The following is a 22,809-nucleotide window of genomic DNA, read 5'->3' on the forward strand; positions in this document are numbered from 1 at the left end:
GCAGGGTACTTTGAGTCATGGATTTGCATGGAAATATCCTAGTTTAATGGTTCTCAAAGTGCAGTCAACAGACCAGCAGAATCAGTATCACCTGGGAACTTATTAGAAGTGCAGTCCCGCAGGCCCTTTCCCTGGTCTAGTGTATCAGAAATCCTAGGGGTGGGGCCCAGAATTCTGTGTTTTAACAAGCCTTCCAGGTGATTCTGATGCCTGCTAAAGTTTGAGAGCCACTGACCTAGGTCTACAGTATTTAACAGTATCCATTCCTCTCTCCTGGAGTTGTTATCAGCTGATACGGAAAAGATGAGTTGTTAGTAGTGGGTGAACATATATTGATACCTACCTGGAAGGACTTCATGGCCTTTTTTTCTTCCCAGCTTTCTGTTATCTTTCAGAACATTTACACTTACCCTGCAGGAAAAAGTTTTGGCAACAGGAAGGAGTAGACTGCTGATTCTTATGAAAAATAGTTATAATATCTATAAATCCAAATATAAACACAATAGTGATAGCTACACATAAAAGCAAAATAAGATCTTTGATCAAACTGACGAATGCTGTTGCTAGCAGGTTTTATTCCTGATATGTTTAGGCACAAATCATGTTGCCCCTCATAGGGCTATTTTTATTAGGCTGGGGATTTAACCTAAAGTCAACAAATGTTTGTTAGACTGGGGATGTGATACAAACGCAGTGGTTCTTACTCCTGGCTGCACCTTAGAACCACCTAGGAAGCTTTTGAAACATGCCCATACTGGGGCTTCACTCCCACAAGTTCTGATTTAATCTGCGAGGGAAGAAGCAATGTTTAGTAAGGTAGCAATAGTTTGACAAGATCCTCAAGTGATTCAATATGCAGCCAAGATGAGAACAACTGTTTAACCTAGAGGATAGGTCAGAATCAGTAAGCAGAGATAACAGTGACATTGTAAAAAATGTAAAAATGCATAGTGAATAATCATTAACGTCTTTTTTTAAACTCTGAGCATCTCTTAATTCCAAATGACCATTCTCTGGAAGTACTCTCTTATTAATTATTCCTGACACATAAATGATTTTGGCCAAAGTTCTACATGCTCGGTTTTTTAACATGACCTGCACTTTCTGGATGTAAAGTCTTCGATCTAATATTTTGTGTCCAGTAGTAATTGCCCTTATCCTGTTGATTAAAAACTTTAATGTGAGTGTTGTGGTTTACTAGAAACTTCAAAGAGTGAATTATCAATGTGTTTTTTTGTTAAAGCCATTTGGAAAAAAAATCCTTTGGCAATTTTGGATTTAGCTCCTTTAGCTACTATGGGCTTGTTTGAAATATTTCATATTCTACCCTCTCCCCTTCTTTTGAAACAGACACTATTTTGCACTGCCTACCAATCCTGGGGAACAGTTCTACATGTTTTTCACTCTTGCTGCTTGGTTGATTAATAAAGCAGGACGCCCCTTTGAGCAGCCTCAAGAATATGATGACCCTAATGCAACAATCTCTAACATATTATCTGAACTTCGATCATTCGTAAGTGTAAACAACTTTCTTCTTTCTGCATGTTCTCAAATTAGGACATTTTTAATATTGGTAATACAGCCACATAAATGCTAGGCGTTTAGAAGAATTCTCTTTGAATAACTATATATATACACATGCATATATATGTGTATATATGTATATATATAATTATATCTAGATTTATTTTTCAGGTAAAATCGTCTCAGAATGGTTGATATTATAGCATTAATGCCACTTCTAAACATGTTTAGTGTGCACACATTATAGCCCAAAGTAATAATATTTTTCTTAATCTTGATATGTCTCTGAGATAAATTTATGGATACTTAGTTCTCCTTCTAAAAAATGACTAAAAACTAGGAAGCTGGAACACTGTATTTTGAAAGGGAACTTTGATTTAATAGACCATGATAGCAGTTGTACTTTTCTGACTTTTCCTGGGGACAAGCAGTAAGAATTTTTGGCACACGTTATTGATTTTTGACAAGTGAATCACTTCATCCTTCGCATGGTTGTTTAATGATATGATACCAACCTAGTGGTTATACTGAAATTTCACCCTAACAAGATCAATGATTTGTTCTGCTGTCATGAGGTTATTGGCTTTTAATTTGATACTTTTGACAGTAAAACATACTCATTTTCCTTTAGTATTTCTGTACCAATGGATTAAAAAAAAAAGTCCAAAGAGATGGATTTCTAAGAAGCAATGTAATGTTATTTTAAATCATATTTGAAGAATAGAGAAGTGATACATTTATTCAGCAGTACTTTGCTTAAAATATTTTGACATTTGCAATATAAATAACAAGTTATACCCCTTTTATCTTTTGTATTTCAGGGGAGAACTGCAGATTTTCCTCCTTCAAAATTAAAATCGGGTTATGGAGCGCATGTATGCTATGTTCTTGACTGTTTAGCCGAAGAAGCATTAAAATATATTGGTTTCACTTGGAAAAGGTAAAAATTACCCCACCTGGCAACAGTAATTTTATGTGTGGAGCTTTTTGTTCTAAGGGTTCAGAGCTATTTAATTGAACTGATAGGAAGTATTTCTTCTTGACTGTTCTAAACTGAAAATGCCACACTTAATTAGAAAAGTTAGTATAGACAAAATTGTAATATCTGGTATCTTCAAAACCAGTTCTGATATTGTGCCCCTTCCCAGTTCAGATATATAATTATTAAGGATTTAACTGTAACTGTATATCCTGGTCAATTTAGGAAATTTTTTAAAAGTTTCTTTGCATATATTTATTTATACAACCAAAGATAGTATATACATGGGGGTAAATGATAGCTACAGATTTAAGGAAAAAAATGGAAATTAATATAGTATTTTAAGTGGGATTTTCTCCTTTGTTTATAGTGACTGGGCAAGAATAATACTGAAGAAGCCACCTGACACTCTTTTAGACATTGTTCATTGCTTCTTTCTCTGACCTGTGATTTGTTTATATTTCTATTGTTGTATCTATACCATGGTATTAAAGTCACTTGTTTACAGGTCTGGCTTTCTTGCTAGAAATTATGAAATCTTTGTATGTACTCTATGGCAGCTAACATAGCATTTGATATATCATAGATGCTCAATAAATGTTGACCACATGGATAAGGGAATAAAATATTAAGAAATTGTCAATTTGTATAGGTTATAATTAGAAAATATATAAATTTGGTCCTTTGGAGATTGGGATTATTGATAGGTTAGAGACTGTGGAAGGCATTATTCAGGTAAAAACATGAGCAAGCAGTGAATTTGGATTAGAACTAACTTCTTGGAAAGGTGTATATATTGTTTGTATATTTTAATGTATATTCAGTTACATTCTCTCAGGAAAGTTATCTACTCTCTATTAATGAATACATTTAAAAACTTACTTGGCTTAGGTTATCATCAGGTTGAACCATATGAAATTACCGATATTCATCTATTTTTGAACTAAAAAAAAGTAGTAATTTCATATGCTCCAACCCAAACATTACCACTTAGTGTAGTGTGAAGAATGAGTACGTAATCTACATTACTTCTTTATTAGATTCCATGAAATGTTATGAGATATCCTGCATTTGGCATTTTTAAAAAATTATTAAATCTATTGCCTAATGAATTATAAATTCAGCAGAAATTATTGGTATCTTAACCACTAAGATAACCAATTGGTGTCTTTCCCCCCATGTATATACAGTCCCTCTAAATTATACAAATCACAATGTGTGACCAAGAATAAGATATGCTAAGAAACAAATAGATAATTTATAAAAATTAAAGTAGATAGAATTAATAGATAATTTGGTACTTCCTTTGTTACTTAGCATATCTTATTCTTGGCCACGGATTGTGATTTGTATAATTTATAGGGACCGTATATACATGGGGGGAAAGCAGAGGGAAACATTGAAAATAGGGATTAGAGAATATATCAACTATGTGATATGTAAGTGACGTAGAAGTTACATGTTTATAGATACTTATTTTATATATCTAAATATGCTAAAACAAACCCTAGAAAATGTAGAAATCCTAGGAAAGCATTGCCCTTAAGATATTATCTCGTTCTAACTAGTTAAAAAAAAAAAGGAAATTATTCTTTAAGAAGATTGATTTGGTTTGTAGTACTTTACTTCCTTAATATTAAATGTTGATTTTTGTATTTTGTTAACCTGAGGTATGGATTTTTAAAATAACTTTCCAGAAATAAATGCAAATACTTTTTTTTAAAGATTTATTTATTTTTTAAATTTTATTTATTTTTGCTTCATTGGGTCTTAGTTGTGGCACACGGGATCTTCATTGAGGCATGCAGGATCTTTCTTTGTGGCATGCAGGCTTCTCTCTAGTTGTGGTGTGCGGGTTTTCTCTCTTCACTAGTTGTGGCGCACAGGTTCCAGGGCATGTGGTCTCTGTAGTTGTGGTACACAGGGTCCAGAGCGTGTGAGCTCTAGTTTCCAGCCCACGGGCTCTAGTTAAGGCACGCGATCTCAGCAGTTGTGGCACACGGGCTTAGTTGCCCTGTGGCATTTGGGATCTTAGTTCCCTGACCAGGGATAGAACCCCCATCCCCTGCATTGGAAGGTGGATTCTTTACCACTGGACCACCAGGGAAGTCCCCAAACACTTTTGAGTATTTTCAGTACGGGAAATGTGTGTCACTAATCTTGATGGAGAAAATAATGTTCAATACTTAGTGTTAGGACCACTGTTTAGATGTTGGAAATAAGAACAAAGCTGGAGTCCTTCTTATTACCTCTATCAAAATAAATTTCAGGACTTCCCTGGTGGTGCACTCATTAAGAATCTGCCTGCCAGTGCAGGGGACACAGGTTTGAGCCCTGGTCCAGGAAGATCCCACATGCCACGGAACAACTAAGCCCATGTGCCACAACTACTGAGCCTGCACTCTACAGCCTGCAAGCCACAACTACTGAAGCCCACACGCCTAGAGCCTGTGCTCTGCAACAAGAGAAGCCACTGCAATGAGAAGTCTGCGCACTGCAACAAAGAGTAGCCCCTGCTCGCCACATCTAGAGAAAGCCTGCGTGCAACAGCAAAGATCCAATGCAGCCAAAAATAAATGAATAAATAAATACATTAAAAAAGTTTTAAAAATAAATTTCAGATTGATCAAAGACGTAAATGTGAAAAATGAAACTATAGGAGTGCTGAAAGACCAAAGGGATGTGGGATGTGTCATGTGATGGAAAAGCCTTATGTATATGATGTTAAAGCTAGGACCCATGCAAGAAAATGTTGGTAAGTCTATGTAATAAGAATTGTAACAGTCCTGAATAGCTAAGAGTATAAGAAATAAATAGGAAAAATATTCTTAACATAGTTAGGCAAAGCATTAATTTTCTTAATATACATACACAAGGGCAGAGGGCATAAATATGCATTTCACTGAAAAACACACATAACCAATTAACATGAGGAGGTATTCAACAGCTCTCATGTGAAAGAAATGCAGTTAAAACAAGAGTGAGGTTTTTCATTTAGATGATTGGCAAAGATTAAAGTTTGTTTACCATATTGGCAGATGTTTACCATATTGGCGAATGTATGGAAACAGAGTCCCTGTTGTTGTGAGTGTAAATTAGGGTAACGTTTTGGAAGCTGGTTTTAGCAATATCGAGCAAAACAATAAAATGTACAAAGTTGTTGACCCAGCCCTTATACTTGTACAAATTTATTTTAAATGATATACATAAACAATAAATGTATAAGGATGATCTTTTCAGTATTATCTAGTAAAGAAACTAGAAACAACATCAATTTTCAGCCAGAGATTGCTAGTCATATGACTTATGGTTCAGTGGAATACAGTGCAGGTATGTTGGGGGCAGTGGGGGGAAGTTGTACACTTGATCTTTGAACGATGCAGAGCTTAAGGCTGTGGAAAATCCGTGTATAACTTGTAGTAGGCCTTCCTTATAAGCTGTTTCTCCAAATGTGCAGTTCTGCATCTGCAGATTCAATCTACCACAAAACGTGTAGCAGTGTAGTATTTACTATTGAAAAAAAATCTCTGTGTAAATAGACCCATGCAATTCAAACCCATGTTGTTCAAGTGTCAACTGTATATGTACTTAAGTGTGGTGTATTAGTAAGTAAAGAAAGTAGGTTGGCTAACAGTATGCATGGTATCATCCCATTTATGTACTTGATTCTTCAAATTCGGAGGTAAACATTTTTGCTTCTTTACATAGAAGGTTTCAGGAAGGATACATGAAACATTTAACAGTGATTCTGGAAAAGGGGGCAGGTGAAAAAGGACCAGAACTGGTGTAGTGGGGGGATCCTTAATATTCACATTATGCCTTTTTGCTCTGCTGAAATGTTTTGTTTTTTACTCTCATCTCATGTTAAGCTTTATTATTTTAGACCAACATACCCAGTGGAAGAATTAGAAGAAGAAACTGTTGCAGAAGATGATGCAGAATTAACATTAAATAAAGTGGATGAAGAATTTGTGGTATGTGCGTTGCTGAACTTTTTGTTCATTTTCACCATTGGATTCATTTCCCTTAATCAGTATCAGTTGTTTAGACCTTTAGTTAAGTTAATGCTCATGTTCTGTAATGATTGAGGTCTGAATTTTAGCAGAGGTTCTTCAAATGTAGATAGGAAGTAGTAGACCACTAGTTATATGGGTTAACATTTTATTAACAACCATTCATGATCTTAAATAGGCCATAAATAATAAAGAATTTAGAAGAGAGCAATACAATTTAGGATTAATATATTCCGCTTCATAAGAACACCATTCATTTCTCAGGAACTCCTGTATGCTTCTAAAATTAGTTTGAAGACCACCCTGCAGGAACTTAAAAAATACTTATACATACCAACATTATTTAAATTGTTTGGCAGCATCTGGGCCTATCCGCATACTTAACATTCTGTCCATAGTGTGAAATTAAATGTTCACATCTCTACAACAGACTAGACTAGGAAAATGGTGGAGAAACAGAGCTTTTCCTCAGAACCAGATATGGATTGACCCTGGTGTTTTAGGAAGTGTACATATGATTTGAAATTAAAATGGCAGGGAGAAAAACTTTGTAGTGTATTTTACTGTCATAAACCAGTTAAATTTTTCAGGTGATTTTTTGAATCCACAGAAAGTATATTCTGTATTTCAGCTTAAAGTAATTTATTAAGGTACTATATGCTGCAAAGATATTAATCACTGCATTATTTTATAGTAAATGACGAAAATAACCATTAAATAAATTAGGCTATATCAGATAGTAGAATGTCATGTAGCCATTAAAAATTGTTTACAAAGAGGGGCTTCCCTGGTGGCGCAGTGGTTGAGAGTCCACCTGCCAATGCAGGGGACACGGGTTCGTGCCCTGGTCCGGGAAGATCCCACATGCCATGGAGTGGCTAGGCCCGTGATCCATGGCCACTGAGCCTGCGCATCCGTAGCCTGTTCTCCGCAACGGGAGAGGCCACAATAGTGAGAGGCCCGCGTACCGCAAAAAAAAAAAAAAAAGTTTACAAAGAAATGTTAATGACATGAGGATGACAACTTATACTATATGCATAAACTCAACTATATAAAGTATGCAGAAAAAGAAAAATATTAATATATTAACATTAGTTATATATGGGTAGAGGGATTATGGATGATTATTTTCTCTTCTATACATCTTTATAACTTCAAAGTTGTTAACATGTATTTTATTAGCAGTAGAAATATTTTAAACCATATGTATTAAAAAGATGACTGCTATTTATAGAAGGAAAAAGACCACTATAAAACTAATCAATTTAAAAGGTATCTTTCTTAATGTGATAAATTTTTAAAGTTAAGGTAAAAATGTAGTCATTCATGTGTTCATTGAGCATCTGTTATGTAGCAGGCACTGGGCAAGAACCTGATGGTGCTGGATGTACAAAAACTCTGAGGCAGGAAGGAGCTTAACATGACCAAGGAACTGAGAGAAAACCACAGTGGCCATATCTCCTAAGTGAGCGGGAGGGTGGCTTAAGATTAACTGGGAAGATAGACCAGGTCCAGATCATTTTGGGCATTTTAAGTTTAGACTTTATACTTTGTGTAATAGATCTTTCCATCCAGACTCAGAAAATTTTAAGTCCTCACATAGTCCCAGTTGTTCATCTCACTTATTTTACTCGGGTATCTTCCTCATCTTGTCTTCTTAGTTACTGTTTATTAGTTATTAGTTAATAGCTTATCTACAGATATCTGGTCCTAGTGCATCAATATTTAGCTTCAAAGACCTATAACTCAAAACTGCTAGTCAGGGGGAAAAAAGGAAGAAAACCTACTAATCAGAAGGAAAACTCTATGAGGGCAGAAACCAATTATGCACATTTTTTGTATCTCCAGTTTACTATGCAGTGCCTGGTGCATAGTAGGTGTTCATTAAATATTTGACCAAAACTCACCTGTCAGCATATTGCTTGTAACTTTTAGAAATTGTAGCTTTTTTTTTTTCTGAGAACCATTTAAAGTTCAAAGCAGCATTATTGTTTGTGTAAATTAGAGAAACAAGCTAGAAAGCAGCTTCTTCACACATTTCTTGCCAACTGTGAAGTAGAGACCTTCTACTGTCATAAGATCAAGCTGAAGGCCTTCCTCAGGGGGTTGCCTCTGAGGCTGTTACGTCTCTTGAATTTTTTTCTTTCCTTTCTTCCTTATTGTCATTATATTATCCTAAGGAGCCCTCTCTTACCTCTCCCATTCCTCTTGCTAAGGAGAGCTGGATCAGTGCCAAAAAGCCTTTGGCTGGTGGGATAGTACTTCATTTTGTTGCCAGTTTGTGGGGTAGCTCAAGGATGGTAAAGATCATTTCTGACAGAGTAAAGTTAGTCTATAATCAACAAGGAACTCGAAACCTTCAGTTTTAGACTGGCCAAATAAAGATAGGACACATTGGGAAGACAGAAAGTGAGAGGGCGAGAGGGAAGGAGAGAGAGAGGCAGAGAGGAAGGGAGGGAGGATTGGGATCACGACACAGAATATTTTCAAAGAATATTCTCACAGGATGTTCTCACAGTATATAATCATATCCTTAGTAATTGGCAATAAAAGAATTAAGAGGATACATATTAGGCAAAGAAATGACAGGAAATTGTTGAGTGCCTTCTAAATTACTGAGATTAAAATCCTCTTAATTTATTTTAAAACTATTTTTGAGTCTGTTTATATTCAAATTCCTTTCGAATGCTTTCTTAATAATATTTAGTAACTTAAATCCTTTTTCTAGTACCTACTGTTAAAGCTTTTTGCCTATGAGTGTTCAGGCCACCACAGTTCAACAAGTATTTATTGATCACCTATGTTAATAGTACTGATGAGGTTATTATAAAAACATTGTAAACTTGTCTCTTCTCTCATGGGCACTAAGTCACTGGCATTTCAATCATTTGCTCTGGTTAAGTAGACCATCATTAATGCAAACACAGGATAGACTGAGCTGTTTCTCAAAGGTGTGGCTCTGCATGTATGCTTAAGATTTAACATGTAAACAGATCAGTTTTGTCTACACCTCTATGCCCCACTGCCCCCATCCCCAAAAATATGAACGTTAGTTGAGTGTATGGAATCTGCATTTATATTGTTTCATGTTTTACTAAAATCTTTCCAGTTCCCCAAAGATTAGCAGAGTTCCCCTATCTTATTTTAGTGGCCCTACTCCCAGAGATTCTACTTTCTGAGTAGCTCTGGGATGGAGCCTTACATTTTCACAAGCTCCCAGGTGATGCTGATGCTGATGCTGCCTGTCTAAGAACCACATTTTGAGAACCACTGTCTTACATACTTCTTTTTTTAATTTCTTTTATTAATTTTTACTGGAGTATAGTTGCTTTACAATGTTGTGTTAGTTTCTTGCTGTACAGCAAAGTGAATCAGTCATACATATACATATATCCACTCTTCTTTAGATTTCCTTCCCATTTAGGTCACCACAGAGCACTGAGTAGAGTTCCCTGTGCTATACAGTAGGTTCTCATTAGTTATCCATTTTATACATAGCAGTGTATAATATATGTCGGTCCCATTCTCCCAATTCATCCCACCCCTCCTAACCCCCTTGGTAGCCATACGTTTGTTCTCTATGTCTGTGACTCTATTTCTGCTTTGCAAATAAGTTCATCTCTACCATTTTTCTAGATTCCACATATAAGCGATATTATACGATATTTGTTTTTCTCTTTCTGACTAACTTCACTCTGTCTGCCACTCTCTGGGTCCATCCATGCCTTTACAAATGACCAAATTTTGTTCCTTTTTATGGCTGAGTAATGTTCCATTGTATATATGTACCACATCTTCTTTATCCATTCCTCTGATGACTGACATTTAGGTTGCTTCCATGTCTTGGCTATTGTAAATAATGCTGCAATGAACATTGGGGTGTGTGCACCCTTTCGAATTAAGGTTTTCTCCAGATATATGCCTAGGAGTGGGATTCTGGGTCATATGGAAGCTCTAGTTTTAGCTTTTTAAGGAACCACCATACTGTTCTCCATAGTAGCTGTACCAATTTACATTCCAGCCAACAGTGTAGGAGGGTTCCCTTCTCTCCACACTCTCTCCAAAATTTATTGTTTGTAGATTTTTTGATGATGTCCATTCTGACCGGTGTGAGGTAATGCCTCACTGTAGTTTTGATTTGCACTTCTCTAATAATTAGTGATGTTGAGCAGCTTTTCATGTGTTTGTTGGCCATCTGTAAGTCTTCTTTGGAGGAACGTCTATTTAGGTCTTCTGCCCATTTTTGGATTGGGTTGTTTGTTTTTTTGATATTTTGCTGCATGAGCTGTTTATATATTTTGGAGATTAATCCCTTGTCAGTTGCTTCATTTGCAAATATTTTCTCCTATTCTGAGGGTTGTCTTTTCGTTTTGTTTATGGTTTCCTTTGCTGTGCAAAAGCTTGTAAGTTTCATTAGGTCCCATTTGTTTATTTTTGTTTTTATTTTCTTACTCTAGGAGGTAGGTCAAAAAAGATCTTGCTCTGATTTATGTCACAGAGTGTTCTGCCTATATTTTCCTCTTAGAGTTTTACAGTATCCAGCCTTACATTTAGGTCTCTAATCCATTTTGAGTTTATTTTTGTGTATGGTGTTAAGGAGTGTTCTAATTTCATTCTTTTACATGTAGCTGTCCAGTTTTCCCAGCACCATTTGTTGAAGAGACTGTCTTTTCTCCACTGTATATTCTTGCCTCCTTTGTCATAAATTAGGTGGCCATAGGTGTGTGGATTTATCTCTAGACTTTCTATCCTGTTCCATTGATCTATATTCCTGTTTTTTGTGCCAGTACCATACTGTCTTGATTACTGTAGCTTTGTAGTATTGTCTGAAGCCATGGAGCCTGATTCCTCTAGCTCTGTTTTTCTTTCTAAGATTGCTTTTGCTCTTCAGGGTCTTTTGTGTTTCCATACAAAGTGTAAAATTTTTTTGTTCTAGTTCTGTGAAAAATGCCCTTGATAATTTGAAAGGGACTGCGTTGAATCTGTAGATTGCTTTGGGTAGTATAGTCATTTTCACAGTACTGATTCTTCCAATCCAAGAACATGGTATATCTCTCCATATGTTTGCATCATCTTTGATTTCTTTCATCGGTGTTTTATAGTTTTATGAGTACAGGTCTTTTGCCTCCTTAGGTAGGTTTATTCCTAGGTATTTTATTCTTTTTGATGCAGTGGTAAATGGGATTGTTTCCTTAATCTCTCTTTCTGATCTTTCATCGTTAGTGTATAGGAATGCAAGAGATTTCTGTGTATTAATTTTGTATCCTGAAGCTTTACCCAATTCATTGATGAGCTCTAATAGTTTTATGGTAGCATCTTTAGGATTTTCTATGTATAGTATCATGTCATCTGCAAACAGTGACAGTTTTATTTCTTCTTTTTCAATTTGGATTTCTTTTTCTTCTCTGATTGCCATGGCTAGGACTTCCAAAACTATGTTGAATAATAGTGGCGAGAGTGGACATCCTTGTCTTGTTCCTGATCTTAGAGGAAATGCTTTCAGCTTTTCACCATTGAGTATGATGTTCGCTGTGGGTTTGTTGTATATGGCTTTTATTATGTTGAGGTAGGTTCCCTTTAAGCCCACTTTGTGGAGAGTTTTTATCATAAATGGGATTGAACTTCATCAAAAGCTTTTTCTGCATCTATTGAGATGATCATATGGTTTTTATTCTTCAATTTCTTAATGCGATGTGTCATGTTGATTGATTTGCATATGTTGAAGAATCCTTGCATCCCTGGAATAAATCTCACTTGATCAGGGTGTATGATCCTTTAATGTGTTATTGGATTTGGTTTGCTAGTGTTTTGTTGGGGATTTTTGTGTCTATGTTCATCACTGATATTGGCCTGTAGTTTTCTCTTTTTGTGGTATCTTTGTCTGGTTTTGGTATTAGGGTGATGGTGGTCGAATGAGCTTGGGAGTGTTCTTCCCTCTATAAATTTTTGGAAGAGTTTCAGAAAGGTAGGTGTTAACTCTTCTCTAAATGTTTGACAGAATTCACCTGTGAAGCCATCTGGTTCTGGACTTTTGTTTGTTGGAAGATTTTTAATCAGTTTCAACTTCAGTACTTGTGATTGGTCTGTTCATATTTTTTCCTGGTTCAGTCTTGGAAAGTTGTAGCTTTCTAAGAATTTGTCCGTTTCTTCTGGGTTGGCCATTTTATTGGTGTATAGTTGCTTACAGTCGTCTCTTATGATCCTTTGTCTTTCTGTTACTTCTCCTTTTTCATTTCTGATTTTGTTGATTTGAATCCTCTCCCTCTTTTCCTTGATGAGTCTGGCTAAAGGTTTACCAATTTTATTTACCTTCTCAAAGAACCAGCTTTTAGTTTCATTGATCTTTGCTATTATTTTCTTTGTCTCTATTTCATTTATTTCTGCTCTGATCTTTATGATTTCTTTCCTTCTACTAACTTTGAGTTTTGTTTTGTCTTCTTTCTCTAGTTGCTTTAGATGTAATGATAGGTTATTTGAGATTTTTCTTATTTCTTGAGGTAGAATTGTATTGCTGTAAACTTTCCTCTTAGAATTGCTTTGGCTGCATCCCGTAAGTTTTGGATTGTCATGTTTTCATTGTCATTTGTCTCTAAGTATTTTTTGATTTCCTCATTGATTTCTTCAGTGATCCATTGATTATTTAGTAACATATTTTTTAGCCTCCATGTGTTTGTGTTTTATACAGTTTTTTTCCTGTAATTGGTTTCTAATCTCATTATGTTGTGGTCAGAAAAGAAGCTTGATACTTCTAAATGCTTAAAGATAAGGGTTATCTTTGAAATCTGCCACTGCAGCTTTTGTACAACTCTACATGTGAAAGTGTCCACCAAACAACACCCACTTATTTTTTTTGTTTTTCTGTACAAGACTTCAGGGCCAAGTTCCATTTGCTTTACTACCATGTCTTTAAACTTTGGATATTCTTGTTAAATTTGTTTCACCCACTATGTCATTTGTCACCACAAAGACATTTGAAGAGAAAGGGGAACTAAAGTTTTGTTGTATATGCTTAGAGAACCTGCTCAGACTCTGTATTTACTGTATATTGGAGAGGGGATTGATTCTCAAAGGGTCACTTCTGACCCCATTCCCCATATCAGTTGGGCTAGGAATGAGGACCAGCTTGGAATCTACCTTAACTTTTCTTTTAGGTAGTTAATGTCTAAGATACAAGTTTAGTATCTTACATGTGTATATTTTACATCCTTATATACATTTAATATTTAATATCTTTAAACTTGAGCATATAAAAGATGAGATGTCCAAAATATACGTTAATGTGATTGGTCCCTGGAGTAGGTGAGAGTATTCTATATCTGTCAGCCTCTTATTTTTGTCCATTTTAGTCATGTTACTTAAAATTTCCATTAACTCCTTCCAGTGTCTCTTTATTTCAGATATGCCACTTGGCACTGATTCTTGTTATGTTTTTATGTTTATTTATCCCCAGTTTCACAGCAGTGACATCTTTCTTTTTTTCTTTCCTTCAGTGACTCTAAAAGAGGTCCTATTTTTAAATGGCATCATCAAAACCTCAAAAAACAGATAACATTATGCCCTACTTAATGCACACTACTAGGCTTTTAAATACCCTTTCCTGCATTAGTCTTTCTATAGAGCTTAGCATATTAAGTATGTGAAATCTGAAAATACCTTTTTTAATTACAACTTTTATAATTATTAACTTTTAAACTCTTTTATTTTTCTAAGGAAGAGGAGACAGACAATGAAGAAAACTTTATTGATCTCAGCGTTTTGAAGGCCCAGACCTATCGCTTGGTAAGTTACATGGGATACACACAGGACCAACAAGCAGTCAGTACACATATTCTGCTAGAAATGGAAACAAGTAGAAATCATTCTTGGCCATTGCTTTGTGTGTCATTTGAAAAGTAGCTCTCAAAGCTGTTTTTTTGTATATACAATATTATAATTATAGCAAATATAAAAATCAGAGGGGCAAGTGGGAAAGCCTTCTGTCCATACCATGGAATATCAACTTAGGGCTTCTCATGTAAACTGGAAATAATTGATTTGCCTTATGTTATTTTTTTATTATAGAAAAACATATATAATTCAAGTTATTTTCCATTATAATGGGCAGTATTGAATGGTCTTGATTATAGGAAATACTCAAATGGTAATTCTTTGAAATAAAATGGTTTATATTAAGACTGGTATATGGATAGGTAGTCATATGTTGCTTCAAGTCAGTTTTTGCTCTGTTTTAATTAGTAAATAAACCCAGTCTATAAAAGAGAACCCACTCAATGAGATATTTCAAAAGTACATTTGGGATTTTTCTATTTTCCTATATGTATGTTATATTTCAATAAAGTGATACCTATTGCATGCTCAAAAAAGTACATGTGAAACACAATCTTATTTGATCTTTATTTAATTATTCTTATCTCAATTCTACCAACAAGTTTGGATCTAGTTTTGGGTTCCTGTCATGAAGACTTCCTTGGCCACTTCACCCCATGCTGATCTCTTCACTTATCATTCACTGCCTTAGTATGTTAGTCAGCATTAGTAACTATTATTAATGATATGTGTGCATTTTCTGCCCAACTTGAGATGTAATAGAACATAATGTTGTGGCTAACTTGACTGAGTGTGTGAGTTGACTTTGAGACTTTCAGTACTTAACTAGCTGTCTGACCTTTGGCAGGTTTCCAACCTTCTTGTGCCTTATCTTCCTCATCTGTAAAATGAGGATAAAAATATTAACTTTTATGTAGAGTTTTTAAAGATTAAAAGAGTTACTATGTCTAAAGCATTTATAATGATGTCTGGCACATAGAAAGTACTTAAAAGGTGTTGGCAAAAACCAAAACCACACCTTCCCCCCACATTCCTTCTCTCAAATCTGACTTGTACAATCTCCTTGCTGACATGGATAACTATCATTTTTTATATTCTCCATAGTATAACACAGAAGATTCTGAATAAATGCTTCTTAAATGAAAGAATTTATTTTTTGTTGCTCAGTTGAAAATTATTTGAGAATAATGTGTTAACATTTAAATCCAAACAGATAAACTCCAGTTGTAACAATACATTTGCACATCACTTTGTAGTTTTCAAAGTACTTTAAAACAAGTTTTTTAGTGACCTTGTAAGGCATTTGAGAAGATGTTATTTCCATTTTACAGATACAAAAACTGAAATTTATCACCTTGGGACAGTTTGACCTTTTAAAAAGCTAATAAATTACAGTGGCTTAATTTGAACTCAGTTTCTCCAAACTCCCAATTCTATTGCTTTTTCTCCTTTACGTTAAAACAAGAGTTCAACGGGGTAGATTCCTATCTTAAGCAAGGACACTATGGTGCTTGGTGTTTCTGTATGTGTTGAAGATGTGATCACAGTGTTCTAAAGTATGAAGAAAAAAACAGAAGTAGAGATGCATACACCGTTATTCTTAGAAAGAAGCTGATATTTGTACTCTTCATTCTTATATTGATGGTATAAATAGAGGCCGGTAAAGGCCACCTGTAATTCCCTCTGGGCTAAGTAGTTTGAGTATTGGGAAGGAGCAAAGTGATTTAACTTACCTTTACCATTACTCTCAGTCCCTATTGGTCCTGATTTCAATTTTTCACTTCAATTAAGCTGTGTAAGGATGGGTTTTCCCCCTACCTGTGACTTTATAATTATCTAGGTATTAGATCCTTTGGACAATGATTATATATACCTTTTTGAACTAAGACTATGTATGGTTGCATTTTTACAAGAGAAAGAAGTCTGAACACCAGGTGTTTGTGGATGGTCAACCATGAAGTACTAATGAGGCAGAAAACCCTTTCATATTTTTAAAAATCTGGCAAGTTTATGATGTTGCCCACTAAAGCCATCTGCCTGAGACAGCTGTATCTGACTACAGCTTGCGATGGCTTAGGCTGCTCTTTCTCCAAGACAGAATTGCGCTATAGGTTAGTAACACAGATTTAAGATTTTGTGTTTCATACAGCATGTGGGCTCACAATGCAGAAGAAATATTATTTTACTAAAGTTGATGTGATGAATTCTGCACTAGAGCAAGAATGATGGATACTATCTAGGAAATTGATGTACTAAATGTATACGTGACTGTGCCAGCCCAGCAATGTGTGGATTACAACAGTCCCCCTCTACCTGTGGTTTTGAAACAATAGATGTTTCTCCAGTCATTCTCTAATCCTCCCCGTTTTATTGTTCTTCACAGACTTCGGCATTGTATTAATCTGATTTGTTTATTGTCTATCTCAACCAGTAGTATGCAAACTCATCTAGAGCAGAAGCTTTTTTAACTGCTTTTGCACCTGTGCCTGGTGTGTAGAAAGTGCTCAGTACTGAATAATGTTGAATGAATACACACGTGAATGAATGCTATTTTATATTTATAGTTTTATGAGAAAGTATAGTTTAATCTTCATAGAGAAAAGAACTCAGCAATAATTGGGTCCTCTTCTATGTACTGTGTAGGATAATACAGGGAGAAATCTACTTATATTCCTTTCTTTCATTAAATAAAGCAAAGTCTAGGCCCTGAAAAGTGTGCCCTTAAGTATCATGGTGACTCAAGAAGCTGGGTGTACATGAGCATTTTCCTGAGATTTGTGGTAAATGGAGCACGAGAAAAGGTAAATGAAAGAGATGTATGTTGCAGATTGTGTTCTCTGGAAGTGGACACTGAGACAGAGTTTGGGATGCAAGATGTTCATGGTAAAAGGCCGGGGTGAGAAGTGTTGCCTGCTGGGCCAGTCGCTGGAGGCGGTCTGCCCTGGGAAGGACGCAGCCCCATGTAAGGTGGCTCTGCAGGTGGGACAGAGCCCGAGGGAGCTGACAGCTGGAAGCCGGCTGCTGGCCACCTTGCCCGCAACTGAGCACAAGTCCTTCCTTGAAGGGAGACCCTAGAGGTCTAGCTTCCTGACTCCCACTGCATAATTGAAGCCTGTAACCGCTAATTTAAAGAATTTGTAAAGAGATGCTGTGTGCCCATTGACTAAACTTTAAGATGTCTGCCTAATCAGACTGTAATGCAGCAGCAGTATTTCATGAGCACTGAAACCGGTGTTCTAAGAAAATGGCGCTTCCTATCAATCACGAACGCTTATAGTGATGGCACTGGTTTATTTGGAAGCAGGTGTTTTTCAGAATAGTTATTTACTTTGAGGTTTAAAAATATTTTAAAGCCATTTTTGCTGTGATTTCTTCCTCCAATTCTGTTCATTGTGGTTTTACTAATAATACAGGCATACCTCATCTTGTGGCGCTTCTCTTTATTGTGCTTTGCAGATACTGCATTTTTTACAAATTGAAGGTTTGTGGCAACCCTGCATCAAGCAAGTCTACTGGTGCCATTTTTCCAACAGTATTTGCTCACTGTGTCTCTGTGTCACATTTTGATAATTCTCGAAATGTTTCAAATTGTTTTCAAATGTTTCAAAATGTTTTTCGTTATCGTTATATTTGTTACAGCAATTTGTGATCAGTGATCTTTAATGTTACTGCTGCAGCTTGCTAAGGGCTCAGATGATGGTTAACATTTTTAGTGATAAAATATTTTTAATTAAAGCACATACCTTATGTTTTTAGACATAATGCTATTGCACACTTAATAGACTACAGTGTATTGTAAATATATCTTTTATATGCACTGGGAAACCAAAAAATTTGCGTGACTTGCTTCTTTATTGTGGTATTTACTTTATTGAGGTGGTCTGGAACCAAACCTGCAATATCTCTGAGGTATGCCTGTACTTTGCAAGATAATAACTCCTGCAATTAGTGAAGGATTGCTTTATTTTTCCAGAGTTTGGTTTGCAGGTTAGTTATTTAAATTTTGAATTTTTTCTTAGAAAAAAATATGGATGGATATTAGTCTTTGAAGCTAGCCCACAAAGTTCTACACTCTGTCCCTCTGATTTCTGAATGTTCTTGAAATCTGAAATTGAGTGGAAGCATCCCTGAGAGTGGCTGTGGTGGGAGGGACACTGGTCTGGAATTAAAGCTCTGACAGTTGGGCAGAGCCTGTGAGGGTTAGGGGTGCGGTAGAATGTTCAGAGATGTAAGGGGTGGGAGCAGGGAAGGAAGGCTCTGGTGGCAAGGTGTTCGGCAGGTGTTTTGGGTCATTTCTGTTTCAAACTTGAGTATGCTGATTGGAAAGTGCCTGTATGTTCATGGTAACTATGCTGTAATTATGAGTGGTCTCTGTAGCTCCCCTCCATTCTGAAGCTCAGTAGAATCACAGCAGTAGTGTTCTGGCAGCATGATGCAGATGTGTCATTCTTCTCCCCCAAGGGGAAAAAAAAAAAGAAGGCAGGGAAGCTGTGTGCTCTCTGAATTCTATTTTTAAATGCCCATCACTTCATTTCAAAACATTTTTTTCAAACATGCCATAGACACCATTCTTCCTTGAGATGCTAAATTTGAGGTTTTAGAAACCAAATCCTGAGTTATACAGCATAAAACCAACTATCTCAAAAGGTTTAAACACAATTGGTTTCTAATTACTTAGCAAAAAATTCATTGTACCAAGAATGAGAGAATTTTTAGCTTAAAAAGCAGAAGCTGTAAGGAAAAATCTGGGCGTAGAATAAATATCATTATTTCAGTTTTAGTTTAGGATGTCACTGTGGCAAGGCTGCAATATTGTTATCAAAAGGGGGAGAAGATGGATCTACGTCGATTAATATCTTAAATACTTTACATTTTCCTCATTTTACATATGATTTACACTTTACTCTTCAACAAAATGTCCTTTCTTAATACAGGAAAAAAATACCATTCTACAACACAACGTGCCCCATAGGAGGCCCCTGGTTCTGATTCCTGCTCGAGGAAAATGTTTTTTCTTCTCTTTTCCTGAAACATTTGGATGTGAGTTCTCCTATCTGGGCTCTGACTGTGGGAAGTCTATCGTTGGTGTTTCACAGAAGAAACAATTAAAATGCCACATGTTCGAATGTGATGGAACACATTGCTGAGTAAATGCTTTTATTTCTCTGGTAGCTAGCCCGTACCACCCCATCAGTTTTACATCTGGAGGTGAATAGGAAATGTAGGTTAGAGAAAAATGCTGCACTCCTCACTGTTCAGAGGAGGCTCAAACAGCAGTTCTTGCTGGGTGTAAAAGAGACTTTTACTTGATCTTTAGTGTAGGTTTTGAACGCACACTTGAAACAGGAAAGATCCTTATTTCCATTCGTGGTTTTATTGTGAGCCTAGAAAGAAGTAGGAAGCAAGGACTTTTCAAGGTCCCTCCTAGCTCTGAGTCCATACCTTCAAGGTCAATGCTACAGTGGAAAAGCAGCCTTAGATAAAATCCTGACCACATGTTACTAGCCATGTGGCCATACCGATTTATCCTCTCTGTAACTCAGCTTTCTTATCTGTGAGATGGGGACACAATTCAACCAAGGGTTATTTTAAGATTAATAGAACTTGGGCACCACACCTAGCATGGTGCTGGCCTAGAGTATACATTTGATGCATTTCTTATTTTGTATAATTTTTTACCTCTCCTAGAGACTGGAATTAGTTACAAACATTCTTAGGTGCTGTAGGAGAATAGAAAAAGCCCCAGTCTCTCAATACAAATAAATTTCTAGATCACCATGAGTATTTTTGAATAAGAAGCTTACATAGCATATAAGTTATCAAGAAGGTTGCATTTTGTTGTAAATTAGGAAGCTCTGGTGATAGCATGGCTTTATTTTCATAATCTGTCACATGAATTATTGTTGAAGTCCCACTGGACTCAATCTGCTGTCACATAGGGTCTCCCCTACGGAAATGACTAAGGGGAATTTAATGAAAAGTAATACAATGATTTTTTTTCCAGGAATCATTTGAAAGCCGTCCTTTTATAAATGGGTAGGTTGTATTTCCTAAATCAACACTAACAGCCTATATTTATTATGTAATTCAGTATATTAGATGCATACCCAGAATGTGTGCTTTTGTTCATTCCTCCTCTGCAAACGTACAGTCTTTAAATACACCCACCCCCACCCATCCCCCCCAACAGTGTTAGTGCTTTGAATATCTGACTAATGATTCATTTTCATCCAGGACATCTAGTTAGTTACTAAGACCTGTGGATGCTGCCTTTGAAATCTCTCTCATATTCATCTCTCCACCTCCCTTTTCCAAAATAGTTTTTATCTCGCTCCTCAGTCTTACTTACCAAAACATGACTTTAGTCAGATCATTCTAAATTCAGTAACTTTTGATGGCTTTTCGTTGCCTTCAGGTCAGTTTATACAGATTATAAAGCAATACATTTTTGGTCTGGCTTTCAAAACCCTTAGCAATTTGACAACTGTCCACATAGCCAACTTTATTTTCTTTCACTGGAATAACTTTTCCAGGTTAAGTTAAAGAGGACCTCTCGTAGGTTTTGAAACACCTCAGGAGTATATCTGCTCTCATCCTATCTTCTTTTCCTTTGTCTCTTACCCAAAATGCCTTCCCATCATCTCTCTACCTGACTCTTCAATGTTCAAGGTTCAGCTCAAATTCTGCCTTCTTAGTGATACCTTCCCTTCTCACCCAGCCCCATTTAATCCTATGATCCACAAATGTACAACCCATAAATCTTCGTAAAACACAACTAGCATGTTCTTTTATCAGGATTTTTTATCATTTTATTCACTGTCCCTGGAGTAGCACAGTACCTGGTATATAGTAGGTACTAAATAAAGTTTGGTGGGCTAAGTTATTTTACCTTGTTTGTAACTTTACTTTGCCTCCCCTCTGGCTTAAAGGACAAAATTCACATTCCTCAGCCTGTCCTCTAAGGTCTTTCACAATATATTCAATATTTTTTGCTCCCCAGTATTCACCTTTTTAAGCCCCTCATCTCTCTTCTCGTGTGATCTTCACAAGCCGTGTTCATTCAATATTTCATATTTTGGCTTATGATGCTTTCCTGCCTATATAAACCCTTGGCTTGCCTTTTCTGCCTGTTTACATCCCAAACTTCCTTGTAAAGTGAAACTTAAATCTCACCATCGCCATTAAAATGCACTTCTCTCTCTTATTCAAACTCCTGAAGCATTTACCACTTGTACCAGCTAGTTTTTGGAAGCTAATCAAACATATATTTTTACTTGTTTTTATTGAAAAAACTTTATTGTTTTTAAAAGGGAAGTATAGTCATTGTTTTTTTTTTTTTTAATGAAAGCACAAAAGAGTACAAAGAAAAAAGTAAAAATTTCTTCAAATCTCAGCTCCCGGATATAAACGTTATATCCCTTTACGCGTAATTGCCCTGAGGTCATGTAAGATGCTAACATTTAATGAATCTGGATGAAGGGTATATGGGAATTCTTTGTGCTACTTGTGTAATTTTTTGTGTAAGTCTGAAGAAAATTATACTGACACAAAAATAGATTAATGAAGTAGTGCAGAGTTCATAAAATAATCCACATATACAGTTATATTAGTATATGAAGCAATGCAAATCAACCAGGAAAACTATTCAATTAAATGGTGATAGGATAACAGGCTATTCATTTGGAGAAAAAAGATGGACTCCTCTCTCATGTCTTACACCCAAATAAACCTCACATGGATCACCAAATTAAAAAACGTTGAGGCACAAGAATATGAGTGGCAAGTGTAATATTCACGGGTTGAAATAGGCATGATAAAGCATGGCAAGAAAACTAAAAACCATAAAGGAAAAATACTAATAAATCTGAATGCATAAAAATTAAAACCTTATATATGGAGGGGTGGGGAACACCATAAAGTTAAAAAACAAGTAATAAACTGGGCGGATATAGTTGTTACCTATATGACAAAGGATTGATAGGCGTACAGTAAGGTGTTTCAGAGCTTGTGCTCTAGGATAACATTGCCTGGGCCCTGCCACTTACTAATGATAACATTGCCTGGGCCCTGCCACTTACTAATGTCACTTACTAGTGACATTGGGAAAATTACCTAACTGCTCTCTACCTCATTTTTCTCATTCAAAAAAAATAGGAATAAGCTTCCTTTGCTTCATGGTGTTATTACTGGGCACTTAACGCATATGTAAAAGTATCTAGTACCAAGTGTGGCATATAATAATGATAATTATAGCTGCTAACATATATTGAGGGCTTACTATGTACCAAGTATTGTGAAAGCCTTTCAAATACATCATTTAATTTAATCACCATATCAACCCTTCCAATGAGGAGAGGGTACTATTATTATTCCCATTTTACAGATGGGAACCCTGAGGTTTAATGACAGCTAGTAAGTGATGAAGGGGGGGTTTGACCAGAGACGGCATTCCTGATTCATCCACTT

At 36.0% G+C, this 22,809-nt stretch overlaps 1 protein-coding gene across 2 annotated transcripts in view; it reads left to right on the top strand.

The window, feature by feature from the left end:
• Positions 1 to 22,809, top strand: part of IFT57 (intraflagellar transport 57) — a 60,851-nt gene that overhangs the window by 1,686 nt on the left and 36,356 nt on the right. For both annotated transcript variants that reach the window (XM_007450537.1, XM_007450536.1), the window contains exons 2-5: positions 1,351 to 1,513; positions 2,346 to 2,464; positions 6,387 to 6,477; positions 14,227 to 14,295. In XM_007450537.1, coding sequence (XP_007450599.1) covers positions 1,351 to 1,513; positions 2,346 to 2,464; positions 6,387 to 6,477; positions 14,227 to 14,295 — 442 coding nt within the window. The remainder of the gene's footprint in view (positions 1 to 1,350; positions 1,514 to 2,345; positions 2,465 to 6,386; positions 6,478 to 14,226; positions 14,296 to 22,809) is intronic.

This window comes from Lipotes vexillifer, unplaced genomic scaffold (assembly GCF_000442215.2).
Source record: "Lipotes vexillifer unplaced genomic scaffold, Lipotes_vexillifer_v1.1 scaffold946, whole genome shotgun sequence".
NCBI classification, from domain to species: domain Eukaryota; kingdom Metazoa; phylum Chordata; class Mammalia; order Artiodactyla; family Lipotidae; genus Lipotes; species Lipotes vexillifer.